Source organism: Amblyomma americanum, chromosome 11 (genome assembly GCF_052857255.1).
Source record: "Amblyomma americanum isolate KBUSLIRL-KWMA chromosome 11, ASM5285725v1, whole genome shotgun sequence".
Taxonomy (NCBI): Eukaryota; Metazoa; Arthropoda; class Arachnida; order Ixodida; family Ixodidae; genus Amblyomma; species Amblyomma americanum.
The window spans coordinates 111,522,480-111,548,619 of NC_135507.1; the positions used below are offsets into that span (position 1 = coordinate 111,522,480).

Sequence of the window (26,140 nt, forward strand, 5' to 3'; positions counted from 1 at the left end):
GGCGTTGCGAGGTGTCAGTGACGCTTCTGCGATGCAAAATCCCTCACTTAAATTTATACTTGCGCCGATGCGGGGTCGCTGCGACAAACCTTTGTGTCTCATGTGGGCAAGTTGAAACAATAGGTCATTTTCTCCTCTCTCGCCGGCGGTTCGCAGTTCAAGGAAAGCAGTATTTGGAGGTCCCTCTTTCGAGGTTAGGACTCCCTCTGTCTCTTCCAGTTCTTCTCTCGTTCGGTGCGAGCGCCAAGGAATTTCCGTTAAGCAGTGTTTGTGGCTACCTTCATGATTACATAAGTGCGACTGATCGGTCACCTTGTTAGCTGCATACAAAATTCTGTTGCATGTCTAAAATGCTTGATTCTATTCTCGGTAATTCATATTTCTTAAATTTTATTGAATTTTCCCATTTTTATCCTGATTCAGTCTTCTACGCCGCCGCCTCACGTCTTTTTTTCCCCCCGTGCAAATATTTCATTGGCAATATCCACTGTACCTTGGCAAATCCCCCCACGTGGGTATGTGCCATATATATTTACTGACGTGAAGAAGAAGAGTGTGGGCTACAAACACTGTCTGTACTTGTGCTCTTCCTTTTATTTGTTGTCTGTGTGCATTGTAAGGCATTAATAGGTAGAAAGGCATGCACGTAATGGGCATACCCTGTACGCATGAATGCGGAAGATGGTCATGGTTGTCCAAGCATTGCCATCAAAGCAACGGGACCTTCAAGAAACAGCTAGGATATGGTTGTGACCCCTCACATGCAGTGATACTCACACAATTTGAAAATTTTGCAAGTTACAGCAGTGCCGTGGTTATATTGCTGCAAAACAATTAAGCTAGCCCATTCATGCGGAAATATTTTTAGAGGCTGCCAAAAAGGAACATGTCAAAAAGTTACACGTCCTGTTTCATTGTGTTTGAAATGAGGCTTAAGATTAAATTAATGTTACAAATACGCGCTGAAGAAATGAAACGATTAAACTCTCATGTGAAGGAAATACAAAAGGGTATATTTACGAAAACTTATTTACAAGCTAAAATAGCATCGCACACACACTCTCACGGGTTCCTTGTCGTCTGTCACTTGACTGAGTCTCCTCCAAGCGCTGCAGGCTACCGCGCACCTGCAGTGCACCGGAAGCGCACACACACACAAACACACACACTCTCACGCGCACACGTGCATGGGTCCACTTGAAAGGAGACGCCGCACGGCTCTCCGGTTCGTACTTCGGGCAGCGGCGGCATTTCCCGCGGCCCTAACGACCACACCAATAATAAGCTAACGAAGCGGGCGCCCATCGGTCCGTTCGCAGAACGGAGGGTGCCGCCAAGGACGCCCTCCCGCACCGAAAGCACACATGCGGGCACAAAGGAACGCTCGCTGCGCAGAACGACACTCGCAGAGAAACACATGTATATGAGAAATGGCCCCTTCTTACAAATGATGGTGGTAAACGAAATGAACAAGAAACTGCTGTGCAATCCATGCACTGTCATGCAGTACTTACACAATCACAGTCCAGTGACTGCAGAGCGGTCTGCAACCAGTAACTTGCAAAAAAACTATACTATGCAGCGAGCTTGTTTGCACGGTATTTGTTACATTTATCGAACGATCACATGAAATTGGTATGGCTATTTCTACACAGTGCATTTCCTAAAGACTCCTTTCTGCCATACTCTACTTTTTACCCAAAATGCTTCTTACAGAGTCATAAATTGTTACGTACGCGTATAAAGATGTTTGTAGCAGGTGTGTGAGTCTGAACAAAAAAAACACTTTATTTTCCTTAATTCTTCAGTATTCCTGATTACGACGACATATGGGCATTTATATGTTAGTACAATTTTTTTCACGCATCACAATTAACTGATGCACCGATGTGTTTGGTACACATTCATCTTCAGACGTTTCATGTCTGTTTGGTCAAAAAAATACGAAATAATAGTTGACTGCATTAGTTTTGACTAGCATCACACAGCATGCTCTTGAAATTCCTCTAGCTGTTGTACAGAAGTCTGTAATTGGCTTCATTGCATAGCTTCATACTTGAACCATTTAAACTCTGCAAACTGTTCTTTTTACCGCACATGGCGACATGGCATGCGAAGCCGCGTGGGAACGGGCGAGGAGGATTCGGAGGTACAGCTGCAACTTCGCCGGAATCCAAAGACAGCTAGGCACTTGTCACGGTTAATTTCGGAAAGGCGGCTATGCCCCAGTAAAGTTGCGTAAGGTCTTTCCTTGCAGACCTTACTAAGTTCCTTCACTTCGCACCAGAAATGCTCACCGCCCGATTTTCACGGCAATGAATAAGCTTGCAAGGAATGTTATCGGCGGTCGCACGTGCATGACAATCCTTTCGACATGCGTGACGATGCCCACCGAAGGCATTTCAGGCTGTCGAAGGGACTTGTACGCTGGCTAAGCGAAGAGCGCGGAACATGCGTCACTGACAGCCCCCTTCCTTTCGCCGTCTTGTCCATCGTGCGTCGCGCCGAGCCCGACAAAGAGGAGGCCGTCACCCCCCCCCCCCACCCTTCCCTCCTGAATGCGGGGGCGGAGGGGGTGGAGATTCCGCAAATAGTTTCCCAGAGGCATCCCGTTTTTTTTTTTTTTCATGGGGTCAAGGAAGGTGGCCCAAACAGTGCGAGGCAAAGTTCTCTGTTCATTCTAGAGAAGCAAGCTTACACTGCAAAATTAAACCTTGTCTTTCTCTTCAAAATGCAATTAACTAGGAGTCCTGTCCAACCATTCCAGCTTGTTATGTGGGCACCCCCAACCATTTTTTTATTTCCGTGTAACTCGCAGCCCTTCTTCACCTGTCATTGTAGCCGCTATTGTTCAAGTACCATGCAACATCCTGTTATTAGCACTTGCTAATTCATGCCTTCTGCAGGGTTTAAAGGACCTTTAATTGGAAATGAGAGCATGTGCACAGGGTGGAAAGCGCGTGATCTGCCAGGAAACACTAAAGCGGCCCCGAGAAGGGATCTTTATTAAGGATGCCAGCCATCTTGGGCCTCTTCACTTGGCAACGACGACGAAGCGTGTGCGGTCCCTATGGTTAGGCCCCAGCTGTGGAAGCCATCCTCGGACACGACCATGACCTTCGACATCTGATGTTTTTATTTAAAAACACAGGGACCGAAGTCGTGCTGTATGCAGTGCAATCGCCATGTGGTTCCATGATCATCCATTTAGCCCGGCTCTTTGGACGGATTCAGGAAACGACTGAAAAGAACAAAAGTAACGAGCAAACAAAGGTGCGCTGCATAAAAGTTAGAACGTAAAGAGACGAAGGCACGCTGCGCTAATGCTGTAGCGAGTTCTAACATGTAAAATTTCGCGGCTGGCGTCGATTTCTACAAAGTGCGAGTAGTGCCTACGGAAATAAACAAAGGTGCACTGGAGATGGGTAAGTCTGTATACAAGCACGAGTTTTTGTCTCTACCAGCGATTTACTAGCTCACACCGCGCGATTTAGATGTCTGGCGTCGATTTCGACAGAGAGGGAATACGGGCACGAAACGGGACGCTCGCGATCTGCCAGGAAACAATGAGGTGGCCCTAAAAAGGGCCGTTTGCAGGTGCACTTCAACCGCGACCTGCAGCGGCGTGGCGGCGCGGTGAGCAGTAGGCCCAGCAGTGGTCCGTCTTGTGCCCTTTGGCTCCGCACCGACGACACCGGTGCACGACGTACACCTCTCCTGGTCTTGCCCTTGAAGCCGGCGCTATCCCTGGTCCGTAGATCTTGACGAGGGCCGCGACGATAATCTTTGACATCTGGTCGATGCCCCGGTCTCTCGCCACGTGATATCGGTCTGCGGCAAACAAGGACAGCATCGGCTTGCCAGAAGCATCCAGGAAACGATGCTGCAAAAAAAGTTACGTTACAAGCGCCGCAATTTGGTGAGTTCTGCTCGAGAAAACTTGCGAAAATGTTGTTCAACCCTTACCTCGGGGTTGAGAATGTGCACGCCCGACAAGCGCTTCAGCGTGGCTGACAGACGGCGGTTCAGCTGGCGACGCCGGCGGTCCTCAAATTGCGCCTTACGTGGCTCATCGAAATGGCGTGGCAAGACTTTGAAGACCAGCACGACACTGGCCACGTTCTCCTGCAGCAGCAAAACGAGGTCCTGGAATGCGCAAGACATGTAGGTAAGCGGTACAGCACTTCATGAAGCGAAATTTGAGATAAAATGCCTACCTTTATGTGGCTGGAAGCGAAATTTGAGATAAAATGCGTACCTTTATGTGGCTGGCGATTTCTCGCGGGTCATCTCCTCTGTCGAGACAAAATCGGCGCGCCGAAAGCATGTCTCGGGAATTATTTCAGCTAGGCTGATTGCGTCGTGGCCGCTAAAGCTGAAAGTGCATGTTCTCACTACCGGCGAAAGCCGCAAGCGAGAACTGCACAAAAATTTCAGCTGGCTGTCGCCGACGAGCACACCACGCAAAACAGCCATAGCTGGACAGCTCCCGAAACAAGCGCTGCTGCCGAGCCCCACGAACCGAATGCCATGCTGCGCGGCGGCAGCGGCGGGGGCGCCTAGCGATTCCCTAGGTGCTCTAGGGACAGGTCCAAAGTGGGCGCGGTGACGCACGTCCGGTTGAGAACGAGGGAGAAGCAGAAAAACGTCACGGAGAAGCGCATTCCATCGACCAATCAGCGTTTCCAGCCCACCTGCACCGAAACGCTTCTAGGGAGACCACCATCTGCCGGAAATAAAGTTTTTCTGAACTGAACTGAGCACGGATGCAGTGCGGCTCAGCCGAAGACACCAATAATAATAATAATAATAATAATAATAATAATAATAATAATAATAATAATAATAATAATAATAATAATAATAATAATAATAATAATAATAATTTTATTGCACAAAAGAATTCAAAGTACAAGAAACGGGCCTGTCAAAGCCACCAATGGCTTGAAGGACTTGGCCCGGCAAAATCAGCGGACGAGTGTGCAATATTCACTCGACGCATAACAGGGTGAATGCAGGGGTATTAACAGTTAAGAGGCTAAACGCAAATAAGGAGCAAATCACGAGACAAGAATCAATACACATAAGATAAGATGAACATATTTTAGAGGTGATGACCAATACTTTTTAGAAGTATTGAAACAACCGCGTTACAATGAACAAATAATCTTTTTCAATGCCTTTTTTGACTGAATCGAGAATGCCTCATTTGGCAAATCGTTCAGAATTTTCGGCACGTAAACACAGCGTCTAGATTCACCATATCTTGTTGAGGATCGCGGCACTACATAGCGAACACTATTACGAAGGCCTCGGGGGGCTGTATAGCACGTTTTAAAATCACTGAACCAAAAATGCCGTAGCACCACAGTTTGTACAAACAAAGACCAGAAGCAAGGCAAGCCAAGCGCCGAGAAGATGTTATGACTTTTGAGTGACGGATTATTGTAGGCTAGATTATGTTCGTTAACAAAGAATCCACGCGGTTTTGCCATCGGGTAGGGCAATAATAATAATAATAATAATAATAATAATAATAATAATAATAATAATAATAATAATAATAATAATAATAATAATAATAATAATAATAATAATAATGTTTTGGGGGAAAGGAAATGGCGCAGTATCTGTCTCGTGTATATCGTTGGACACTTGAACCGCGCCGTAAAGGAAGGGATAAAGGAGGGAGTGAAAGAAGAAAGGAAGAAAGAGGTGCAGTAGTGGAGGGCTCCGGAATAATTTCGACCACCTGGGGATCTTTAACGTTCACTGACATCGCACAGCACACGGGCGCCTTAGCGTTTTGCCTCCATAAAAACGCAGCCGCCGCGGTCGGGTTCGAACCCGGGCACTCCGGATCAGTAGCCGAGCACCCTAACCACTGAGCCACCGCGGCGGGTCCAGTAGTAGTAGCTCCTTTGACTTCAGATATGAGGGATGTGCCCCTGCGGGCCAGCGACTCCTCAGGCAAATTAAGTTACGGCGACATCTCCGGCTTCCATGCATTAATTGAGCGCTATATGCAGTCCTCCTTTGCCACGGGTCACCTAGCTACAGTTGAGAGCTCAGGTAATTCCGCACTTCCTCTTGTCCTTATTCTATCTCCTGGACTATTTTCCCTTTTTGCTTGTCCGAAGTAGTTTTCTTGCCATTGGCAACATTACAATATGTACAACCATGCATCATGCCTGTAAATACTTATATTGCGGCATTTCTAGCCACTTCAAGCACTTGCCGCAATACGGATGTTTCGAACGTGTTCCTTTTGTTGTAAACCGTTTAAAAGTTACTCGTTATGCAGCAGCAGTCAAAAGGTGCTAACGGCATGATAGAACGGGGGGCACACGCTTTTAGATTTCGAAACCGAAACCGATGATCCTCTTTAGGTAATATGTGGAAGTCAGCTTAGACTTTTTAAGCATGTTCTGTACTCTGAGACATCGAAAAACACGTTTTTTGACGTTAAAAAACTAAAAGTTGTTGTTTAAAATCCGAAAAAAAAGGATGAAACAGCATGATCGGGTGCCGCGCATCTCCCAGCCATTGTCCAAGAGCGCTTTCCGGACGTACAACTGCACGCCAACTACACGGCAGCAGTAAGAGAACGGCATTGCAAGGCATCGCATGAGAAGAAGATTGATGCTCTTCGGATTCCAAGGAAAGAGAACAAAAGACAGGTTGTGGTGAACCTCTCCTCCTACAAGCCAAGCGCAGCTGAAACCTCTGTCCTCTGCCGCGGTTTGAGCTTTAATACAGATCGCCCACCAGAAAAGAAAAAGGTAATCTGTGCGGTTGAGCGTGCGGTAAGCCTGCTACCTATGAACGTCCGAGATGAAGCCCGCACTCGCGCCATTGGCGTTCTCTCGAAGTGGCGGCATAAGCCCCTCTTCTCTGTGGCTGAGAAACGAGCCATACGCGACCTCAGAAGGAACCCGGAGATTGCCATCTTACCGGCAGACAAAGGGAATGCTACCGTCCTGCTCAACCGCAGTGAATACAATGACAAGATGATCGGTTTACTGAACGACGGCACCTACTTGTCGGTACCACGCGATCCTACGGCCAGATTGCAAACAAAATTGCAAGAACTGCTGGCGGGCCTATTTAAGCTCGTGCCCCCGGATAACAAGAAACTTTACTACCGCCTCCTATGCACAAATGGTTCGGCTCCTGCTATATACGGTCTACCGAAGATCCACAAGCCTGGAGTCCCCCTACGCCCGATAGTGGACTTCACAAGGTCGCCACTGTATCGACTTTCGGGTTACCTCCACGAAGTGTTCAGCCCTTTATCCGGAAAGACTAGGACGTACATCGGGAACTCTTCAAATTTTGTTCAGAAACTGCATGACTTGGAATTGGACGCAGAGGACGTAATGGTCTCCTTCGACGTCACGGCACTCTTCACCAGTGTCCCGGTTGACCTAGCCGTTTCCACGTGCGAGGAAGCGTTGGAGAAGGACCGCAACCTGGCAAGTCGTACGCCCTTCGACGTTCCAGAGCTGAGCACACTGCTACGGTTCTGCCTAAGCAATACGTATTTTTCCTTTAATTCAAAGTTCTACAGACAGACCCAAGGCACTGCGATGGGCGCTTCCATATCGGTCACAACAGCAAACCTCATCATGGAAGCACTAGAGGACAAGGTATTGAATGCTTTCACTCCAGCACCCAAGGTCTTCTACCGGTATGTCGACGACTGTTTTTGCATATTAAGGAAAGAGGACGTGTCGCGGTTTCTACATGAACTAAACAGTGTCGAACCAAGCTTGAAGTTCACGGCCGAGTTTGAGCAAGAAAACCGCCTTCCCTTCTTGGATGTCCTGGTCGAGCGGAGGGACAATCGCCTTTCGTTCTCTGTGTACAGAAAGCCTACGTACACAGCCCAGTACTTAAATTTTCATTCCAATCATCCAGTTGCGCACAAAGCCTCCGTCGTCACATCACTGACCAAACGTGCGACACGTGTCTGCAAAAGCCGAGAAGATCAAGAAAAGGAGTTAAAAAGAGTGCACGAAGAACTGTCAGCCAACGGTTATCCGAGCCGCTTCATATCAATGCTACAAGAACGAGCTGCACATCCAGCTACCACTGATTGTAGGACGTATCGAACACGAGCAGGCATTCCATACATGCCTGGTATCAGCGAAGCGTTGTCTCGTGTGTTCTCAAAATACGACTTACGCGTGGCCCACATGCCTGTCAGCAAGCTGCGGAATCAGCTAATGAATGTGAAAGACCGACTACCAAATGAGCAGTTTCCAGGAGTCGTGTACAAAATACCATGCCTGAACTGCAATCATGCCTACAACGGTGAGACAGGGAAGTTCTCAAGACGCATAAAGGACCACCAACGTGATGTAAAAAACAAAAAGCATGCCACAAATGCGCTGGCGGGTCATGCACACGACACTGGCCACCAGATTGACTGGGGCAATGCCTCCATCTTATCTAAGGAAAGAAACCTGACGACGCGCCTTCTGCTGGAATCGCTATTCATCCAAACATCACAAGCAATATTAAACAAGAACGCTGGCCCCATGCCAGGCATCTACGCCCGATCTTTACGTCACATTCTCGGGATATAAATTCGCCACCGCTCTTGTCCTGCTCACTGTGAACAAGAAACCCGTACGGGTTTCGAAACGTCTTTCTTTTTTCGACTATGGTCAGTGACTGCTACTTCACTTCATTGAAACCAAAATTGGGTGGATGAATGGATGGATGGATACGGCAGAATCCTTTTGCATCGGCCGGTGGCTCAAGCCACCTAGCCATGTCTTGTGAAATTTTACTCCTGTCTTGCTTTTAGCCACAAATCAGATAACCTTCGTTTGGTTACTTCTCACCTCTTAAAATCCACTTTCCCTTCACTATCCCTAAACCCCAATGCCTTGGGTAAGTCAGCCCCGCTGCTTTCCACTGTAGGGTGAAAACCCTTTACAGAAAAGTATCAAGTGTTCAGCCGTTTCCTCCACCTCTCCGCACGCAATGCACAAAGTGTCTATCTCCTGGTACCTGACTCTATACGTCTCCAGTCCTGGCCTCAAACAACAAAGAGCTTCCCCTACAATTATCATAGATATTTTCTTTGACAATTTCCTGTTTAAAGGTCCGGCATGTTCCCAGTGCCGATTTCGTCAGCATCCCTGTTTTCCACAGAGCTCTCTCTGTTTCTTTAACCTTTTTCTTAACCGATAATTGCTGATTTGCCCCCTTTCTGCTGTCCAGATATTTGCTTGTCAATTTTCTAGTTCGCTTTCTCCATTTCGTGTCAACATTCTTTATCTACAGGTATCGGAAAACTTTCCTAGCCCACTGCTTTTCCTCCATCTTTCTCAATCGTTCCTCAAATGCTATCTTACTGCTAGCCTCTCTGCACTCGAAAGACGCCCATCCCATATCACCCTGTACCCCCTGATTTGGTGTATTGCCATGTGCTCCCAAAGCTAACCTCCCTACTCCCCGTTGCCTAATTTCCAGCCTTGCTTGAACATCTGGCCTCATACACAGGACCGCATTCCCGAAGGTCAGGCTAGGGACCATCACCCCTTTCCAGATCCCTCTTACCACCTCATACCTATTGTAATTCCATAGTGCCCTATTTTTCATGACAGCTGCATTCCTACTAGCTTTATTCATTACATATTTTTCATGTCTGTCAGATACTCAACACTGTTATTTATCCACACCCCAAGATACTTGTACTCATTCACTACTTTTAGCACGAACTCCTGTATTCTATGCTCGCCGCCCTCTTCATTAAATGTCATGACTGCAGATTTTTCCTTACTATACTTGAAGCCTAATCTATCTCCCTCTGTACTGCATATGTCTAACAACTTCTGCAGGTCTTCCTTGTTGTCAGCCATTATCACTATATCGTCCGCATATATTAGTCCCTGTAATGTCTGTTTAATCAATTCCCCTTGCTTGAAAAAAGATAGGTTGAAACCTATACCGCTCCCCTCTAGCTTGACCTCCAAACCTTGCAGGTACAACATGAACAACAAAGGGGACAGAGGACATCCTTGTCTAAGCCCCCGCTGTATCTCTACAGGCCCTGATACATTTTTTTTTCCATTTTATGAGCACTCTGTTACCTCTCTATATATCTTTTAAAAGATTAATTACTCCATTTTCCACATCCAATGTGCCCAATATGTCCATGTAGGATGGATGGATGGATGGATACGGCTGAACCCTTTACATCGGGCGGTGGCTCAAGCCACCTAGCCATGTCTTGTGAAATTTCACTCCTGTCTTGCTTTTAGCCACCAATCAGATAACCTTCGCTTGGTTACTTCTAACCTCTTAAAATCCACTTTCCCTTCACTATCCCTAAACCCCAATGCCTTGGGTAAGTCAGCCCCGCTGCCTTCCACTGTAGGGTGAAGCCCTTTACAGAAAAGTATCAAGTGTTCAGCCGTTTCCTCCTCCTCTCCGCACGCAATGCACAAAGTGTCTATCTCCTGGTACCTGACTCTATACGTCTTAGTCCGCAAAACTCCAGTCCTGGCCTCAAACAACAAAGAACTTCCCCTACAATTATCATAGATATTTTCTTTGACAATTTCCTGTTCTCCCATCTATTAGCGCCGCCTAGCGGCCACTATGCTTAATGTCGAGGCGATCTCGGGGCCCAATTGAAATCGAGGAGATGCTTCAGGCATGTTCTTCAGGAGGCATTGGTCGTTGTCATGTTGAGAGGATGGGTTGGTCGTATTCGTGATGTCCAAGAAAAATGTGATGTACTTTTGGGACCCGGACGTAGGGAACTTTCACTACGGTACGTGACGCACTTGGACACCTACAGCGCAAATCCGATAGCGTCTCGGTTGGTGTCTCCGTTGTGAGCTGGTGTCGCCCTTCCTGGCGTATGTTGTCGGGGTATTCTTTGGAGAAATCGAAGGTATATTCCTTCCCGATTCGATAGCGGGTGACTGCACTCCCGTAGGGACGCTGCCTTGCTCTGGGGGGATGCGCATGTCACGAATAAGTTGCGACCGGGGGGTCGTTTATGAATCGAAACCTGTGGCTGTCGGAGTCGTTTTTCCCCGTGGGTCGGCGAGCAATAACACGAAATGGAGAAAGCGAACTAGGAAATTGACAAGCAAATATCTGGACTCCAGTCGGGGTTAGATGAGCAATTATCGGTTAAGAAAACGGTTAAAGAAACAAAGAGAGCTGTGTGGAAAACAGGGATGCTGACGATATCGGCACTTGGAACATACATTATCTTTAAGCAGGAAATTGCCAAAGAAAATATCTATGATAATTGTAGGGGAAGCTCTTTGTTTTTTTAAGGCCAGGACGTGAGTTTTGCGGACTAAGACATATAGAGACAGGTACCACGAGATAGACACGTTGTGCGTTGCGTGCGGATAGGAGGAGGAAACGGCTGAACGCTTGATACTTTTATGTAAAGGGCTTCACCCTACAGTGGAAAGCAGCGGGGCAGATTTATTCAAATCATTGGGGCTTAAGGACAGTGAACGAAAAGTAGATTTTAAGCGGGTAGAAGTAACCAAGCGCAGGTTATCCGATTGGTGGCTAAAATCGAGTAAAATTTCACAAGTCATGGCTAGGTGGCTTGAACCACCGCCCGATTTAAAGGGTTCAGCCTTATCCATCCATCCATCCATCCATCCATCCATCCATCCTTCGGCACGCAGGTCCGGGGCACCCGATGAAGCCACAGCGGCTGTCGGTGACGCACAGCTTGGTGATGCACTATGGCCTCTACAAGAAAATGCAGGTAAGTCCGCGAGCGAATTCTGGCACTATTAGAAGCCGATTGTAGGAGTGCCGACCGGCAATCTAGAACGGCCACCCCCACCACTACACTATTAAGGAAACAGAACAATAGTGGTGTCGACACCCCATTTCCCGTGCAGGTTGCTGGCAGGTAACGTGCTGACATGCGGCTCGATCGTCATCCATGATAACCTTGTGAATGCACTACGGGAAATTCGGTCGGCAGAGTTTTTCTTTTTGAGGAGAAGGTGTCGTGGCGGATTCAGCAGATGGTTCTGCACGATAATGCTGCTCCGAGTGTCGGCGTGTCTACTCGCATGGGCGAAGGTGGGTGAAGGCGATGGGTGAAAGGCACAACCAGCTTTCATTGCACCTGCAGCAAAACACGCCCTTAAGTGCTGCCTCAGTTACTGCTTGAAATGGAAATCTTGGCATGACCTAAGGCGATATCTGACTAGTGAACTGTGTTCTAGGAGGTCAGCCACACCTGATGTGCTGAACATGAGCTGCATATTTTGTCATTTTCCTGGTTCTGGGCAAAGAGCAGGCGGCTAGGGCTACATTGGGGTGGAATATTCTATAAATGGTGTTGCGATGTAATCAGAGGTGTTGGTAGAACAGTCCTGCCACCCGAGCCACTGCTTGAGGCTGCAGTTGGTGTCGCAGCAGTCTCGGGGAATGGGGGAAAGCGTAGGAAATGCTGAATGCACGATGCCAGCATGCCATTGCGGCATGCTCAAGTTTGCACTCCTGTACAGTAATAGCTTGTTAATATGGACGCTTTGCTTGCCCGATCAAAAGTGTCCATAAAGCAAGTCATCTGCAATAACAAATCGAGAAGAAAAACAACATATTCTCAAAGAACACTATTATTATGATTTACTTCTGTGCATAGTGGCGGGCAGTGAAGTGAAAGTCAAGCATGCTTGGAAGCTCCAAGTGCATTAGTCTGGTCCCCATTGTCTTTAAAATCATGCGGTGCAGGTTGAAGCACGTTTGAAGAGGCTAAACGTCCATGATACGCGTAATAGCTTCTTGTGGTATGGTAAAGTTAATCCTGCTACGCTTGTTCCCATCCCAAGAACTCGGTACTCAGTCGGCTGAGAGCTGCTGGATGTGGTTTTCAACGCAGTGCACAAAAAGAATTTCTTTTGCAGCAGTTCTTACAATACGGGAAATAATAAGGCACGTTGACGAGTCGCCTTGCCACTGTAAAGCATGAACCCACACGTACACAAAAAGGGCATTGCTACGGCATTTGCAGTTTGGCACTGCCTTTCGCTGGTGACCTGCACTCAGCATAGAAGGAGCGGAACATCTGGTAGAGGCCCTCCAGATATTGTTCTTATCACTGCCCATATTAATGGGACAAAAATGCGTGGGCTCCACTGAGCTCCACATATTTTCACCCTCTATTGTCCAGACAGCGAGATTCCATATTAATGAGCCGTAAATGCATTGAAAAAGTTTGGTCCTCAGAGGTCCATAATTCGAGTTAGCCATATTAATGGGGGTCATATTAACGGGGCATGACCGTATAGCTTACTTCGTGGTTGTAGCAGTGAAAGTTAGTGCGCCGCTAAATTTGCCAGTGGTCACACGTGCTACCCGCAAGGAAGCATGTGTGATGATTTTATTTTAACCCTTTGAGGGTTGAATTTTTCTGAAAAAAACTTTCCCAGATTCCCAGACTTTATTGAGGATTTTGAATTTAAAAATTCGTAAAGTTGGGAAGAAATAGTTAAAAAAAAAAGTCAGGAACAGTATTTTGGTGTCAGCATCACTCACAAGTTCAAAATGTTGAATAGTATTTCAGAGTGTGATATTCCTTGAAGCCTGGGTGTCCGCACAGCGCCTTATTGCAGTCCACACATAAAACGCACAAGAGTCATCGCTGCCGCTGTCAAGAGACTGGGCAATGCATTCCGCCGCTTTGCCTTGTATCTGAAGAATTCAAAGGAAACTCAGTAAACAAAGAGAGCGAGAATACCTGGTGGGCATGGGTGATAAAAACAAGCTAAGAGCAGCGCCAATAAAGATGGAAATCAATTTCCACGCTGCCCCTGCAAAGGAGTGCCAATAAACATAAAAATCAAGTTTTGCGCCCTTGGTGGTGATCTCGCGGGTAAACTGAAACCACGGAAAAACCACGAAAGGGCGTTGCCACAGACCGCGAGACATGCGAAGCTAGAGATCAGTTCTGTTTATCTCCGCAACAAAGTAGCACAAACAGATTTCAAACGCTTTTTGTAAGTCCTAGTAGGTGGCAGCACCTCCCAGTGAGCATGCATCATCATAATGCCGCAAAATTTCAAGGGAAATTTAAAACGGAGGGTTGAAACCACAAGAACCCTAAAAGGGTTAATGGCACAATTAGATGGTTTTTGAGGAAAGGAAATGGCGCAGTAACGGTCTTACATATCTTGGTGGACACTCCAACTGTGCTGTAAGGGAAAGCATAAAGGAGGCAGTGAAAGAAGAAATGTGCAGTGCCGTAGTGGAGGGCTCCAGAATAATTTCTACCTCCTGAGGATCTTTAATGTGCACTGACTTCGCACAGCACACTTTTCTTCAGTTTTTCTTCTGCTTTCATATCAATTATCTTTAAGTGATTGATTATTTGCACCATTAATCTCCAGTTAATTTACTCTACGCGTTAAAAAAAATCGCTTATATTCTTTGGTTTCGGTGGCTGTTGGCTTCCGTCATGTATGTCATAACGAGCAGCTCTTTTCCCTTCACTTGTCTGCTTAGTGGTACGCTTAGGTTTATTATATCTGAGGTCAGCACACCAAGTTCTTTACATCCGACGTCCAGACCCCATAGTTTGTTATATCTAAGGTGTCATACTAAGGTTCATTATATCCTTTCCTTTCATTGTTTTGTTTTCTTTTTCTCACTGTACAATTAAAAAGCAGCCTATTGAGAAGCTGTTAAAACATGGCTTGAAATGTCCTTGGCCCCCTAGGAGGCCCTGACAGCAGTGAAAAACAGCACAAGACAACAACATACTAAGATGCAACTAGCTTGGTCATGTATGACACAAAATATGCAAGAAAAATAAAAACATATTAGAAGATACAAACAGTCAACTTAAAGAAATTACCGGCACCCATCTATGGAGCAAAAACATGGAGGCTTACGAAAAGGGTTCAGTTTAAGTTGACAGCGCAGTGAGCTTGGGAAAGAAAAATGGTAGATGTAACGTTAAGAGACCGGAAGAAGCCAGAGGGGGTGAGGGAACAAACGTGTTATAGGCATCCTAGTTGGAACTGGGAGGAAGAAATGGGCTTGGGCAGGGCATGTAATGTGAAAGCACGATAACTGATGGTCCTTAAGAGTAGTGGGCCGGATCCCAAGAGAAGTCCAGTGTTGCAGGAGGCAGAAGGTTGGGTGGGCGGATGAGATTAAGAAGTTTGCGGAGATAGGGTGGCCGCAGCTGGCACAGGAGAGGGTTAATTGGAGAGACACGGGAGAGGCTTTTGCCCTGCAATGGGCATAGTCAGGCTGATGACGGTGTAGGGCTTTTCAAGTGACATCACTCCTCAGCATGTGAGACATGCAGCAGACATGCTCATAGCATGTCTCAAAAAAAAGCTTCTCTTGTTGACCTCCACCGGCAACAACGCCTGTGAAGGCTAGAAGAGTGGGGTTAGGGGCTAGTTGGTATGACATTATGAGGACAATGAATAACTGCGCAAAAAGGACGGGACAAGAGAGAAGAACCACACGAGACAAGTGCTTGTCTCGTGTGGTTCTTCTCTCTTGTCCTGTCCTTTTTGTGCAGTTATTCATTGTGCCTGTGAAGAGTTCTTTACGCAAGTTTTGCAGTGGTAAGGTGGCGTGGAACATAGTGTGTTGCACGTTTAGAAGCAGTGCAGTTTTGATTTGTCCAGTGTGGTCCCGTAGTGACATTGTTGTGGAAAATAGGAGACGGCCCCGAAGGGACGGAACGGGATGACGCTCAACGTGGGGCAACGCGACACCCGCCCTCGCGCCGGGTCTGACCAAGGTCACAAGTGGCTCTCTATCTCTCTTTCTCCCGACTGCCCGAGGCCAACCGCTCGAGATGCCTTCTTTTCTCCCCTTCCCACTGTTCCCTTTTGTATCCATGTGTTTTGTGTCAAACTTCGACCCGTGTAAATAAAGTCAGTGTGAAAGTGAAAGCCACCGAGAGAGCGTCGTCTTTGTGAGGCTCCCGCGCGCGCGGCCCCGCCGCCCGAACGAGTCTTACGCGCAGTTTGGCTTTAATTAGTGCGGCTCAGTCGTTATTTGCCGGGGTGTCACGGTCGCAGTTACTAACGTTCAGAAGAAATAGCATTTTTAGTGCCGAAACCCGGGATACTTAGTTTACAATGATCGAGAACGCCATGGAACGACTCCAGAAGAAGCAAGCCGCACTACGACAAGCGATCGACAGGATCATCACAGCAGCCACCACACTCCTACAAGAGCCTGCAGTCCAGAGCGGTGAGCTGGAAGAACAATTTGACCTCCTTGTCGAGCAATCAGAAGAACTTAAAGCAGTTAATGAGAGCATCGAGAAGAGGGTAGACCTGCAGGAACTCAACGCCGAATTGGCAGCCGTATCTGTCTTCAGTGAGAAAATCAGCGTCACGAAAACACGCATCAAAAGAGCCCTACGTAACCAAACCTCGAGCGAAGATAGATCGACAACTCCGTCAGTAACGGGGGCTCTTCCCGAGCCTAATTCGCAGTCTTCAGTGAACACCGGCATCACCACGAGTCAGCTACCGTCAGCAACTACCAAACTTCCGAAGCTGGAAATCGCCAAGTTCAGCGGAGACTTGCGATCATGGCAGAGATTTTGGAATCAGTTCGAATCAACAATTCACAAGAATGAAGTTCTTTCAGCAATCGCTAAATTCCAGTACTTGACGAGTTACCTCACAGGAAAGGCGGCCGCGGCTATCGAAGGGCTATCCCTAAGCAATGAAAACTACGCAGTAGCGATCAAGACCCTGACGGAAAGATTCGGGAAAGAAGACGTCATAATTGAAGAACACATGTCACGGTTGCTCGGTGTTCGCCCGGTACACAACCTCCACGACACGGAAAGGCTTAGGACCCTTTATGATGAAATCCAGTCAGGAGTCCGAAGCCTCGAGGCACTGGGAGTGACATCGAGTACGTATGGCGTGCTGTTGCTGACTGTCTTAAGGAAAAGCATTCCTGATCAGCTGTGCCTTGAATACTGCCGGAAGAAAGCTACCGCTAAAGCCAGTCCCCAAGACGAACTCCAAGATTTCCTAGATTTCTTAAGAATGGAAGTGGAGAGCAGAGAATGAGCACAGTACAGCAGCCGCCAGTCGCAGAGCACTGTTCTCAAACCGAGGGATTCAAGCCTAAAGGGAAAGACGCCTTCCGCAGCAGTCTTCGTTGTAAAAGGCAGAGAGTCGCAGTGCTCATTTTGTGGTGCAGAAGATCACCTTCCGCAGGACTGTGTGGTCAGCGCTCCGCTAGAAATGAAGAAGGAAATCATGGCCAAAGAGAGAAGGTGCTTCAAATGCGCGAAAAGGAACCATCGGGCAACCGAATGCCGATCAGCCAAGTGGCCTAAGTGCGCGAAATGCTCCGCCCGGCACGCTACAGGCGTCTGCGAGTTAAACAGGCCGACACCATCTCATGCAAGAAACGTCCCTGCACCTCTTGAGACTACCGTGCAGTCATCGTTACAGATGGCACAGACTAACTCCACTCCGAGCGTGCTCCTGCAGACAGCACAAGCCTGGGCAGAAGCGAAACAGAATCGCGCCTTGGTTAGAATACTGCTCGACGGTGGCAGCCAACGAACTTTTGTAAAAGAAGAAGTTTCCCGGCGTCTTAAGCTTCGAGTGATGGGCGAAGAACGTCTCGCCATTCACACCTTTGGGACCACGAAGCCAAGCATCAAAACGTGCAATAGAGTCGAGTTATGACTACGAAGCTGGCATAACGACAACATAATTCGAGTCGAGGCCCTCGAGGTTCCTGAGATTTCCGGGGACTTTCTACAACCACCGAGAGGGCGTCGTCTTTGTGAGGCTCCCGCGCGCGCGGCCCCGCCGCCCGAACGAGTCTTACGCGCAGTTTGGCTTTAATTAGTGCGGCTCAGTCGTTATTTGCCGGGGTGTCACGGTCGCAGTTACTAATGTTCAGAAGAAATAACAATTGTCACCTGTCACTGGCAGAACATTGTCACTGGCAGAACATCATCCAGTGCAAGTAAGGTATCCTGGGTCCTACTGTTGGAGTTGTCAGCTATCACCCAGCATCGCTGACATGTATATTATGCAGACTGCTAAAACACATTGCATCTAATTTATTTGGAAGGCAGATATCTCTTCTCAAAACAATACAAGTTTAGGAAGTGGTATCATGTGACACACAACTAGAGTTTACTATTTGCTGCAGGGTATGGACAAGCCTTCAAATAAACTACACATTCCTCTGCTTTGCTAAATATTGTCGTCTGATAGCAGAACTATCATCCTTGCTTCTCAGTTCTTTAACAATTTTTTGGATAAGAAACTTTTTCATAAACGGTTCACTTCTGTTAATTATTTATCCTCCTTAAATGACGTAACATCTGGCGTACCCCAGTGTAGTGTAATAGGCCCATTATTTTTCTACTCTAAATGAATGATCTACCATTAAATACTACCTCGCCCACCAGATTGTTTGACGATGTCTGCATTACAAAATCCGCTCTGTTAATGACCACTTCATTATTCAGGAAGATCTTGACCACAATAGTAGCCGGTGTTCATAAGGGCAAATGTCCCTTAACACTTACAAATGCCATTTAATGGCATTTAGCCACAAACGATTCAATTCCTTATTTACTTATTCGCTTAACAATCAAGTCGCCCTTTCATCATTATGTAAGTATCCCCGCAGGGGGGCGTCAGCAGCTTGCAGGCATTGGTCAGTGGTGACACCACGTGTTCCTGAGCATCCGCAGGGACGTCCCCGCAAGGGGATGATGGTGAACAGTGCATCACCACGGACCCGAGCACCCGTGCCTAGCTGTGCGTGGCATCGCCGTGTCCGGGGAAAAGGGGATCCTGGTAGCTGAGCCGATGCCGAGCGTTTGGACCATTAATGCCCCTCGGCGCAGGCAACACACCACTTTGGCCCCAGATTCACGTAGACGGCACCTCCGGCCTGACCCGGCAGTCGCTTTTTCCTATCCTCCCCTCTATCTTTCATTTTCCTATCTCTTTCTTACAACTTTCCTGTCTCCTCCTCCCTTCTGTCTTCTCACTTTTCATAGGCGGCTAGGGTTAACCTTGTGTGGCGAACTATCCTGGGTTTCGTCATATTTGGTTATAGCTACAGTGTACAGCTGGCGTGGGCAGGGCTTTCTTCTATGTTCTTGTCCCGTCCCCTTGCTGGGCTCCGTGGTGGGCGGTTGGCACCGTTGCCGAACAGCATATCCATTTTATGGCTTCCCATTCCTCAAAAACTGATCGCCCCGACAAAAGGAGGCGGACCGATGCCACTGCAGATTTCACCAAAGAAAAGTTTTGCCAAATATTACGTAATACATTCCGGAGTTGAAGAAAAGCCAGCCCGAATCTTGTCCCTCTTCCAATTACAGAAATGTCTGACAGATGCCCTAGGCTTAAAATACAAAGCAAGTAAAATTGGCAGTGGAGACCTGTTACTCCAACTTGATAATGAATCACAGCAAGGAAAGCTCTCGAACATTCAGTCTATTGGAGAAGTACCTATCACTATTGACATACGTCGTTGAATACCGTCCGTGGCGTAATTTCCGGCCCTGACTTCCTCCACATCACTGAAAAAAGTGTTGGATGGTCTCGTGGACAAAAATGTGGTAAATGTTCAAAGAAGCATAATCAGAAAAGACGATAAAGAAATTCCTACTAAGCACATGGTCCTCACATTCTATTTAAGCACAGTACCCGAAAAAATAGATATAGTTACCTGAAAATCCAAGTTCGAACATATATACCCAACCCCCGCAGATGCCACGGGTCAAACAGCTGCCACAGTCATAAAACCTGCGCTAAATATGCCTCAAGAGAACACGCAACTGAAAACTGCAATGCAGTGTCATCCCTTTGTGTCAACTGCGAAGGACACTACCCTGCTTACTCTAGGTCTTGTCCAAAATGGAAAAATGAAAAAGAAACATAACCCTGAAAACGAAAGAAAACATAACATTCAAAGAAGCCAGAAAGCGGTTGGCACTCCCATATCCATTTCTATTTACGGCAAAGACAAACTTTGCGGATGTGGTGCATAGGGGTGGAGCACCACACCCGGCTCTGGCCGCTGTTGAGGCAAAGCCTCTTGCAGGGCCATCCCACCCCTGGCAGACGCAGCGAATGCTGCCCTGCCCTGCCGGTTCCTCAGTCGGCAGCCCGCAAGGCTTCCCCCAGTAGGGAGAGGCCTCTAATCCACACACCCGCGGGTTCCCCGCGGTTGTCCAGAGCCTCTAGCGGGGCAACGAACACAACGGAAAACTCCCCGTTGCAGCAGCAGCACAACTCTCTTGAGAGGAAAAGAAAAGAGAGGGCCCTGGTAATAGGACCCTCAAAACCAGGAACATGGGTTTAATTGCATTCCCAAAGCAACATGGATTTTCTAATTAGTTGGAACTGTCAAGGACTTTTAAAAAACTACAGCGATGTGACAGATGTTTTAAACTCTCTTTCCCCTACAGGAAACAAACCTAGGTTCAAAACATAAACATTTAAAAAAAGTATAGTCTTCTGGTGTGACCGAGTAGGCTCTCTGGAGGTGTTGCGATTATCGTTCAGTCTGGTCTTCCAATCTGTGCAATCAAGTTAAAAACCAAATATGAAGCCGTTGCAGTCACAGTTGTTCATTTTAAGACCATCACAATATGTTCCATTTATCTCGAGCCACAACTAACAGTTACACTCCATGACCTAGAAACACTTTTAGAACCAGAGTCATATTTGTTAGTCGGGGATTTTAATGCGCACTCTTTCTGGGGAAGTGAGGAAATTAACACTAGAGGTCGCATTTTACAAGATTTTATCCTGTGCGATAATGTCCGTCTACTGAATTTGGGAAAGCATACATATTGCTCCCCAAGCACAGGAAAAATGAGCTGTTAAGATTTATCGTTTAGCTCACTGTTTGTTTTTAGTGATTTTAAAGGGGTGTCATCGACAACCCATATGGCAGCGACTAATTAGCTTAACATCTCCAGCGGCAATAATCCAAACAAAACCGCAACGTTGGAAACTTCATCTAGCAGACTGGCAACTTTTTACAGCTTCTCAGAAGCCTCTTTAGAAAAAATTATTATAGATAATCTTAGCATCGACGAGATAAATGAAAAGTTTACAAATTGTATTATAGCTGCCGCACACTTAGCTATTTCTAAGTCCTCTGGAGTTGAGCGACAAAACCACAAAATGTGGTGGACAGAAGAGTGCAAAAAAAAACAACAAAACAAAGCATGGGGTATATTTCGAAGGTACCCGACACAGGAAAACTTTGTAAATTTAAAAAAAGCCAGAGCTAAAACTCGGTACGTCTGTTGTAGCGCTGAGATACCATCATGAAAAAGTTATATCTCATCTATAAACAGCCAGGTCTCATCGAAAAAAATGTGGAAGCAAGTTAAAAAATTGAATGGTAGCTACTCACCCTTCACAATTCCTTTTCTGACAAGACCAGGTATGCAAACAAATATAGCAGAACAGGCAGACATACTGGGGGGTACTTTGCTGCGGTTTCAAGTTCCTCTCCCTATAGCCAGTCATTTCTAAAACACAAACCCACAGCTGAAAAACACAAGCTCCCAACAAGTGGAGGTCATAATGAAAAATACAATAGTCTAATTACCTTCCAAGAAATCAATAGAGTACTGTATGCCGGAAAAAAAACTGCTCCAGGACATGACCAGATACACTAAGAAATGCTTGCCCATCTCTCCCAGCCTGCCATAGAAGCACTCTTGAATTTCTTTAGTCAATTGTTCATAGAAGGAAAAATACCCAACGAATGGAAAAGAGCCATTATAGTACCATTTTCGAAACCTGGAAAGCTGCCAACCTCCCCTAGCAGCTACAGGCTAACAGCCCTTACAAGGTGCCTCGCCAGATCTTTTGAAAGTGTCCTAAATATCAGATTAACTTTTGTCCTTGAAGCTCATGAACTTCTTGACATCCATCAGTGCGGTTTTAAAAAATCATGCTCAAAAATTGACCATCTAGTTCGCCTCGAAAACACTATCACAGAAGCTTTTATACATAAACAGCACTGCTTAACGGTGTTTTTTAACATGGAGAAGGCATATGACACAACGTGGAGGTTTGGGATTCTTCGCAACCTTGCAGAACTTGGCATCCAGGGCAGGACGTCAAACTTCTTAAACGACTTCCTGTCCAACCGTTCATTTCAAGTCCGCCTGGGATCAACCCTTTCAAGGAACTTCGTTCAAGAGAACGGGGTTCCTCAGAGGTGTATTATAAGCACAACTCTCTTTGTTGTAAAGATTCATTCTTTTAACGAAATAAATGCGAAGCCCATTATGTACTCAGTATAGACGATCTGCAAATAGCCTGCACGTCCTCCAATTTAGCAACATGTGAAAGACAAATACAGTTGACAATAAACAAATGACAGACATGGGCAGACAAAAATGGTTTCCAGTTCTCCACAAAGAAAACAGTGAGTGTTCTGTTCTCACTAAAACGAGGCCTACAACCCAAACCCACCTTACATCTAAATAACACCGAACTACCTGTAAAAAATGAAATAAAATTTCTAGGCACTACTTTTGACAAAAAACTGACATACCTACCTCACATCAATGCTCTCAAAAAGAAAGCCACCCGATCTCTGAATGTGCTCAAAGTACTTTCCCGAAAACATTGGGGTTCCGATAGGACATGTCTTCTACAAATTTAACGCTCTGTAATATGCTTTACCTTAGATTATGGATGTATAGTATATGGGTCAGTGAGACCATTGTGTTTTAAACAACTGGATGCAGTGCATAATTTAGGTTTACGTCTTTCCATTGGTGCATACAGGACATCACCCATAAATAGCTTATATGTAGAAACTAATGAACCATCATTTACAGACAGAAAAACCATGCTTACATGCTCGTACATTCTAAATATCCGTTCCCTGCAAAAACATCTATGTTACCCTATAGCTACAAAGTGCCCATCTCGAATGCTTTTTAACAACAAACCGCAGGCTACCAGACCACTGCTCTTGTGATTTGAAGAGATGTGCCAAAATCTTGGCGTGCAAAACACATTACCTGGTATTGCGCACTTCCGGAAGAAACTAATGCCACAACAACATGTCATACAAGAATTTCTTTCACTCAAGGAAAAGTACAGTACTTTCACAGCTTTTTATACAGATGGTTCAAAAATAGATGCCTACATTGGAAGCGCAGTGGTACAAGGGAATTGGAATGAAAGAGTAAGGCTTCCACAATGTGCCTCCATTTTCACTGCCGAATGCTACGCCATCACTGTAGCCATACAAAAAATAGTCAACGAGAACCTCGCAAACAGTATTATATACACAGGCTCGCTAAGTGTACTTACAGCCCTTCACTCCAGACATGCAATCAATCCGCTCCTGGGTGACATACACAACATAACAACAGCCAATGCTGAAGGACAAAACATAAACTCTGCTGGGTACCTAGCCATATCAGCATAAAAGGCAACGAAAGAGCAGACTTCTGCGCTGCTGAAGCTCATGATAAGCAAATCAAGAAAGTAAATATACCGTTCAAAGATTGCGTTAACTTAATTCGTCGTAACATAAGACAGAAATGGCAGTCGGGGTGGAAGAAAGAAGTAAATAACAAACTACACAATGTAAAACCAATTATAGGTAAATATAAAAACTGCACCCACCAGGAACGTTTTAAGGAAGTGATTATCTGCCGTCTTCGCAATGGACACATGCACCTCACACACAATTTCCTGTTGACAAAACAAGACGAACCTGTTTGCGAAGAATGCGGAGACAGTTACCGTTAACCACATTTCATTCTCTTGTGCGAAACTGTAAGTAAGGAAAAAGTTCTTTACTCAATTTTATAACGAATACATTCTTTTTCATCCTGCAGGAGATAATGCAATTGTTGATATGTCGTGTGTTTTCAGTTTTGTTTGAGAAACAGGATTTCTCGAGAAACTAAATTTTTTACCCACTGGTCTGTTGAATTTTAGTACACCTCAGCCGCTTTCTCACCCCTGTGAAGAAGGCTGAGGCCTTTATTTGATCAGTTGGGAGCCACGAGATCCTTGCTAGGGCAAGGATGGCTGCCGAGGTTACCCGACACACTTCAAAACTTTTAATAGTACCCATTTCTAAAATTTTTTCCTTTGTCCTTACAGGGTGGTTCTAAATTTGCAAGCACTCTAAACCACTGAAGATTTTTAACATTTCTATAAAACTACCCAGGAAATTTCTTCATACCGCGAGCTTGGCGCATGATGGCCTTAGTTGCCAATGTGCAATAAAACCCAACACAGCCATCGTTTAAGTACCTCGGCCTACAAAAAAAAAATTACTGGCAAGAGTAACGGCACATTAGGCTATCCAAAATGCAACCACAGAGGTGGGCATTTTGAAACAGCGCAACAAAGACGGGACGTGGAAACTGAGGTGTAAAGACAAACATGCGCTGACTAACAACTGGGTTTATTGAAAAAAACACACAAAATATATACAGAGTTAGGAAAGATTAATCGCCACCATAGTCAACTCATGCCACATGTGACGCCAGATATCCAATCTCCCCTTCGGAAAGGGCGACCGATGGGCAACTAATGCACGTTGCGCCTTTCTCACGTATAAGAAAAGCTTCAAAAACTTCTCGCGTCATCTTATCATAATGGCGAAACACGATATTGGTGTTCTTATAGTCGGGGGTACATTTGCATTTCTTGCAATGGAATGCACCTTTAGTGAGAGGGTCTCCTTCTGTTTTTCTTTTTTCGTACTCTTTTTCGTGTTTGCATTTGCACCTTCTGCAGTGGACCGCCACGTGTGACAGGGGGTCTTTTTTTCTGGTGTTCTCATGTTCCATGAGTCGCTTGTTGATGCATCTTCCTGTTTGGCCAATATATGTGGCGCCACTTCCACACTTCCCCAACTTCTGTTTGGTCCTCTCATTCATTCTCTAGAGCGCATACAGAATCATGCTGCTCGTTTTGTTGCACGAAACTGAGGCAGCCATTCCAGTATTAAGATGTCGTAGTCCTCCCATCCTTAAATCTCACAGAACAATAGCACTTCCAAAAAAATGTTTACAGCTGTCATCCTTTCGCCCTGCCTCTTTTCACAACTGAGTTGCACATCACACTGACTGCATAGTCACCTCAATTTCAAACGCCTTTCCAGAAGAACCACCAGTTTCAACTCATTAGCCCTGCTATGTGCAATAATTTATTGGAATGGTCTTTCAGACAACATTGTTTACATCTCTGACCATGTTATCTTAAAAAAAAAAAATCTGCAGCATTTTTTCTGAAGTGTTTTCTCTTCGTTTCATTTTTCATTTGATTGATTAATTTTTATATTTTATAATGATGTTGAAATAATGATGTTTGTTTGATTTGCTTCTATTCTCACCCCAGTTTCTAATGTAACCCCCCCCCCCCCCCTCCCTCACATAATACTGCAGTGGAGCCTGTAAGGTATCGGTATAAAATGCTCTTCGAAGATTCTCAGTAGATGGCTTGAATGCGTGAGCAGCCGAATGTTCATTATATCCAAGGTGATGCACTTAGGTTCTTTATATCTGATTTCAACACACTAAGTTTGTTACATCTGAGGTCTCTACACGAAAGTGCCTTGTATCTGAGGTGGCATGCTTAAGTATGTTATATGCGAGGCATCACGCATAACTTTGTCAATACCGAGGTTAAGTTTGTTATATCTGAGGTGACATACTTATGTTTAAAAGGTGCACTAGCACATTCGCATCTTTGTTGAAACTCTAGACTAGTTTCATTGCACGTATTATGGGATTTTCTACTCTCTGCTGCATACTGAACACGTAACTGGAGTGGCACGCATGTCCTCTTTTTGCCTTAGTGTGATGCAGGCTTCCTCCATTCCAGTGGGCTGTAGCTATTGTGTAACCTGCTTCACCTTGGGAGCAACTAGTACGGCATAATTTCCTTCTTTCCACATTGATGCAGCTGACGTGACACTTGGCCCCAGCTTTCAGGAAACCGGTTTTTCTTCTTTTTATTTGGCAGAAGCTGGCATGACACTTGGCTCCAGCTGCTGTGAAATGAGTTTTCCTCGTTTCGTTTGATTAGCGAGGCATCTAGTGCTAGTGTACTAAAAAGAGAACTCCGTTAGGTTATAAAATTTGGCAGTT

General features: G+C 46.0%; 2 protein-coding genes across 3 annotated transcripts in view; one reads left to right on the forward strand and one right to left on the reverse strand.

The window, feature by feature from the left end:
* Positions 1-3,241: 3,241 nt before the first annotated feature.
* LOC144110346 (uncharacterized) lies at positions 3,242-4,506 on the reverse strand. Its single transcript, XM_077643199.1, has 3 exons — positions 4,259-4,506; positions 3,967-4,146; positions 3,242-3,883 (listed from the first exon to the last, which is right to left on the reverse strand). The coding sequence occupies exons 1-3, from the start codon at positions 4,325-4,327 to the stop codon at positions 3,605-3,607; spliced, it is 528 nt and encodes a 175-aa protein (XP_077499325.1). The 5' UTR covers positions 4,328-4,506; the 3' UTR covers positions 3,242-3,604.
* A 6,109-nt stretch (positions 4,507-10,615) lies between these two features.
* LOC144110595 (histone deacetylase 3-like) overlaps positions 10,616-26,140 on the forward strand; it is a 143,362-nt gene continuing 127,837 nt past the window's right edge. Inside the window, exons 1-2 of one of the 2 annotated variants that reach the window (XM_077643614.1) lie at positions 10,616-10,792; positions 11,679-11,761. In XM_077643614.1, coding sequence (XP_077499740.1) covers positions 10,735-10,792; positions 11,679-11,761 — 141 coding nt within the window. In that variant the 5' untranslated portion in view covers positions 10,616-10,734. The remainder of the gene's footprint in view (positions 10,793-11,678; positions 11,762-26,140) is intronic. The other variant, XM_077643613.1, reaches the window with a different exon arrangement.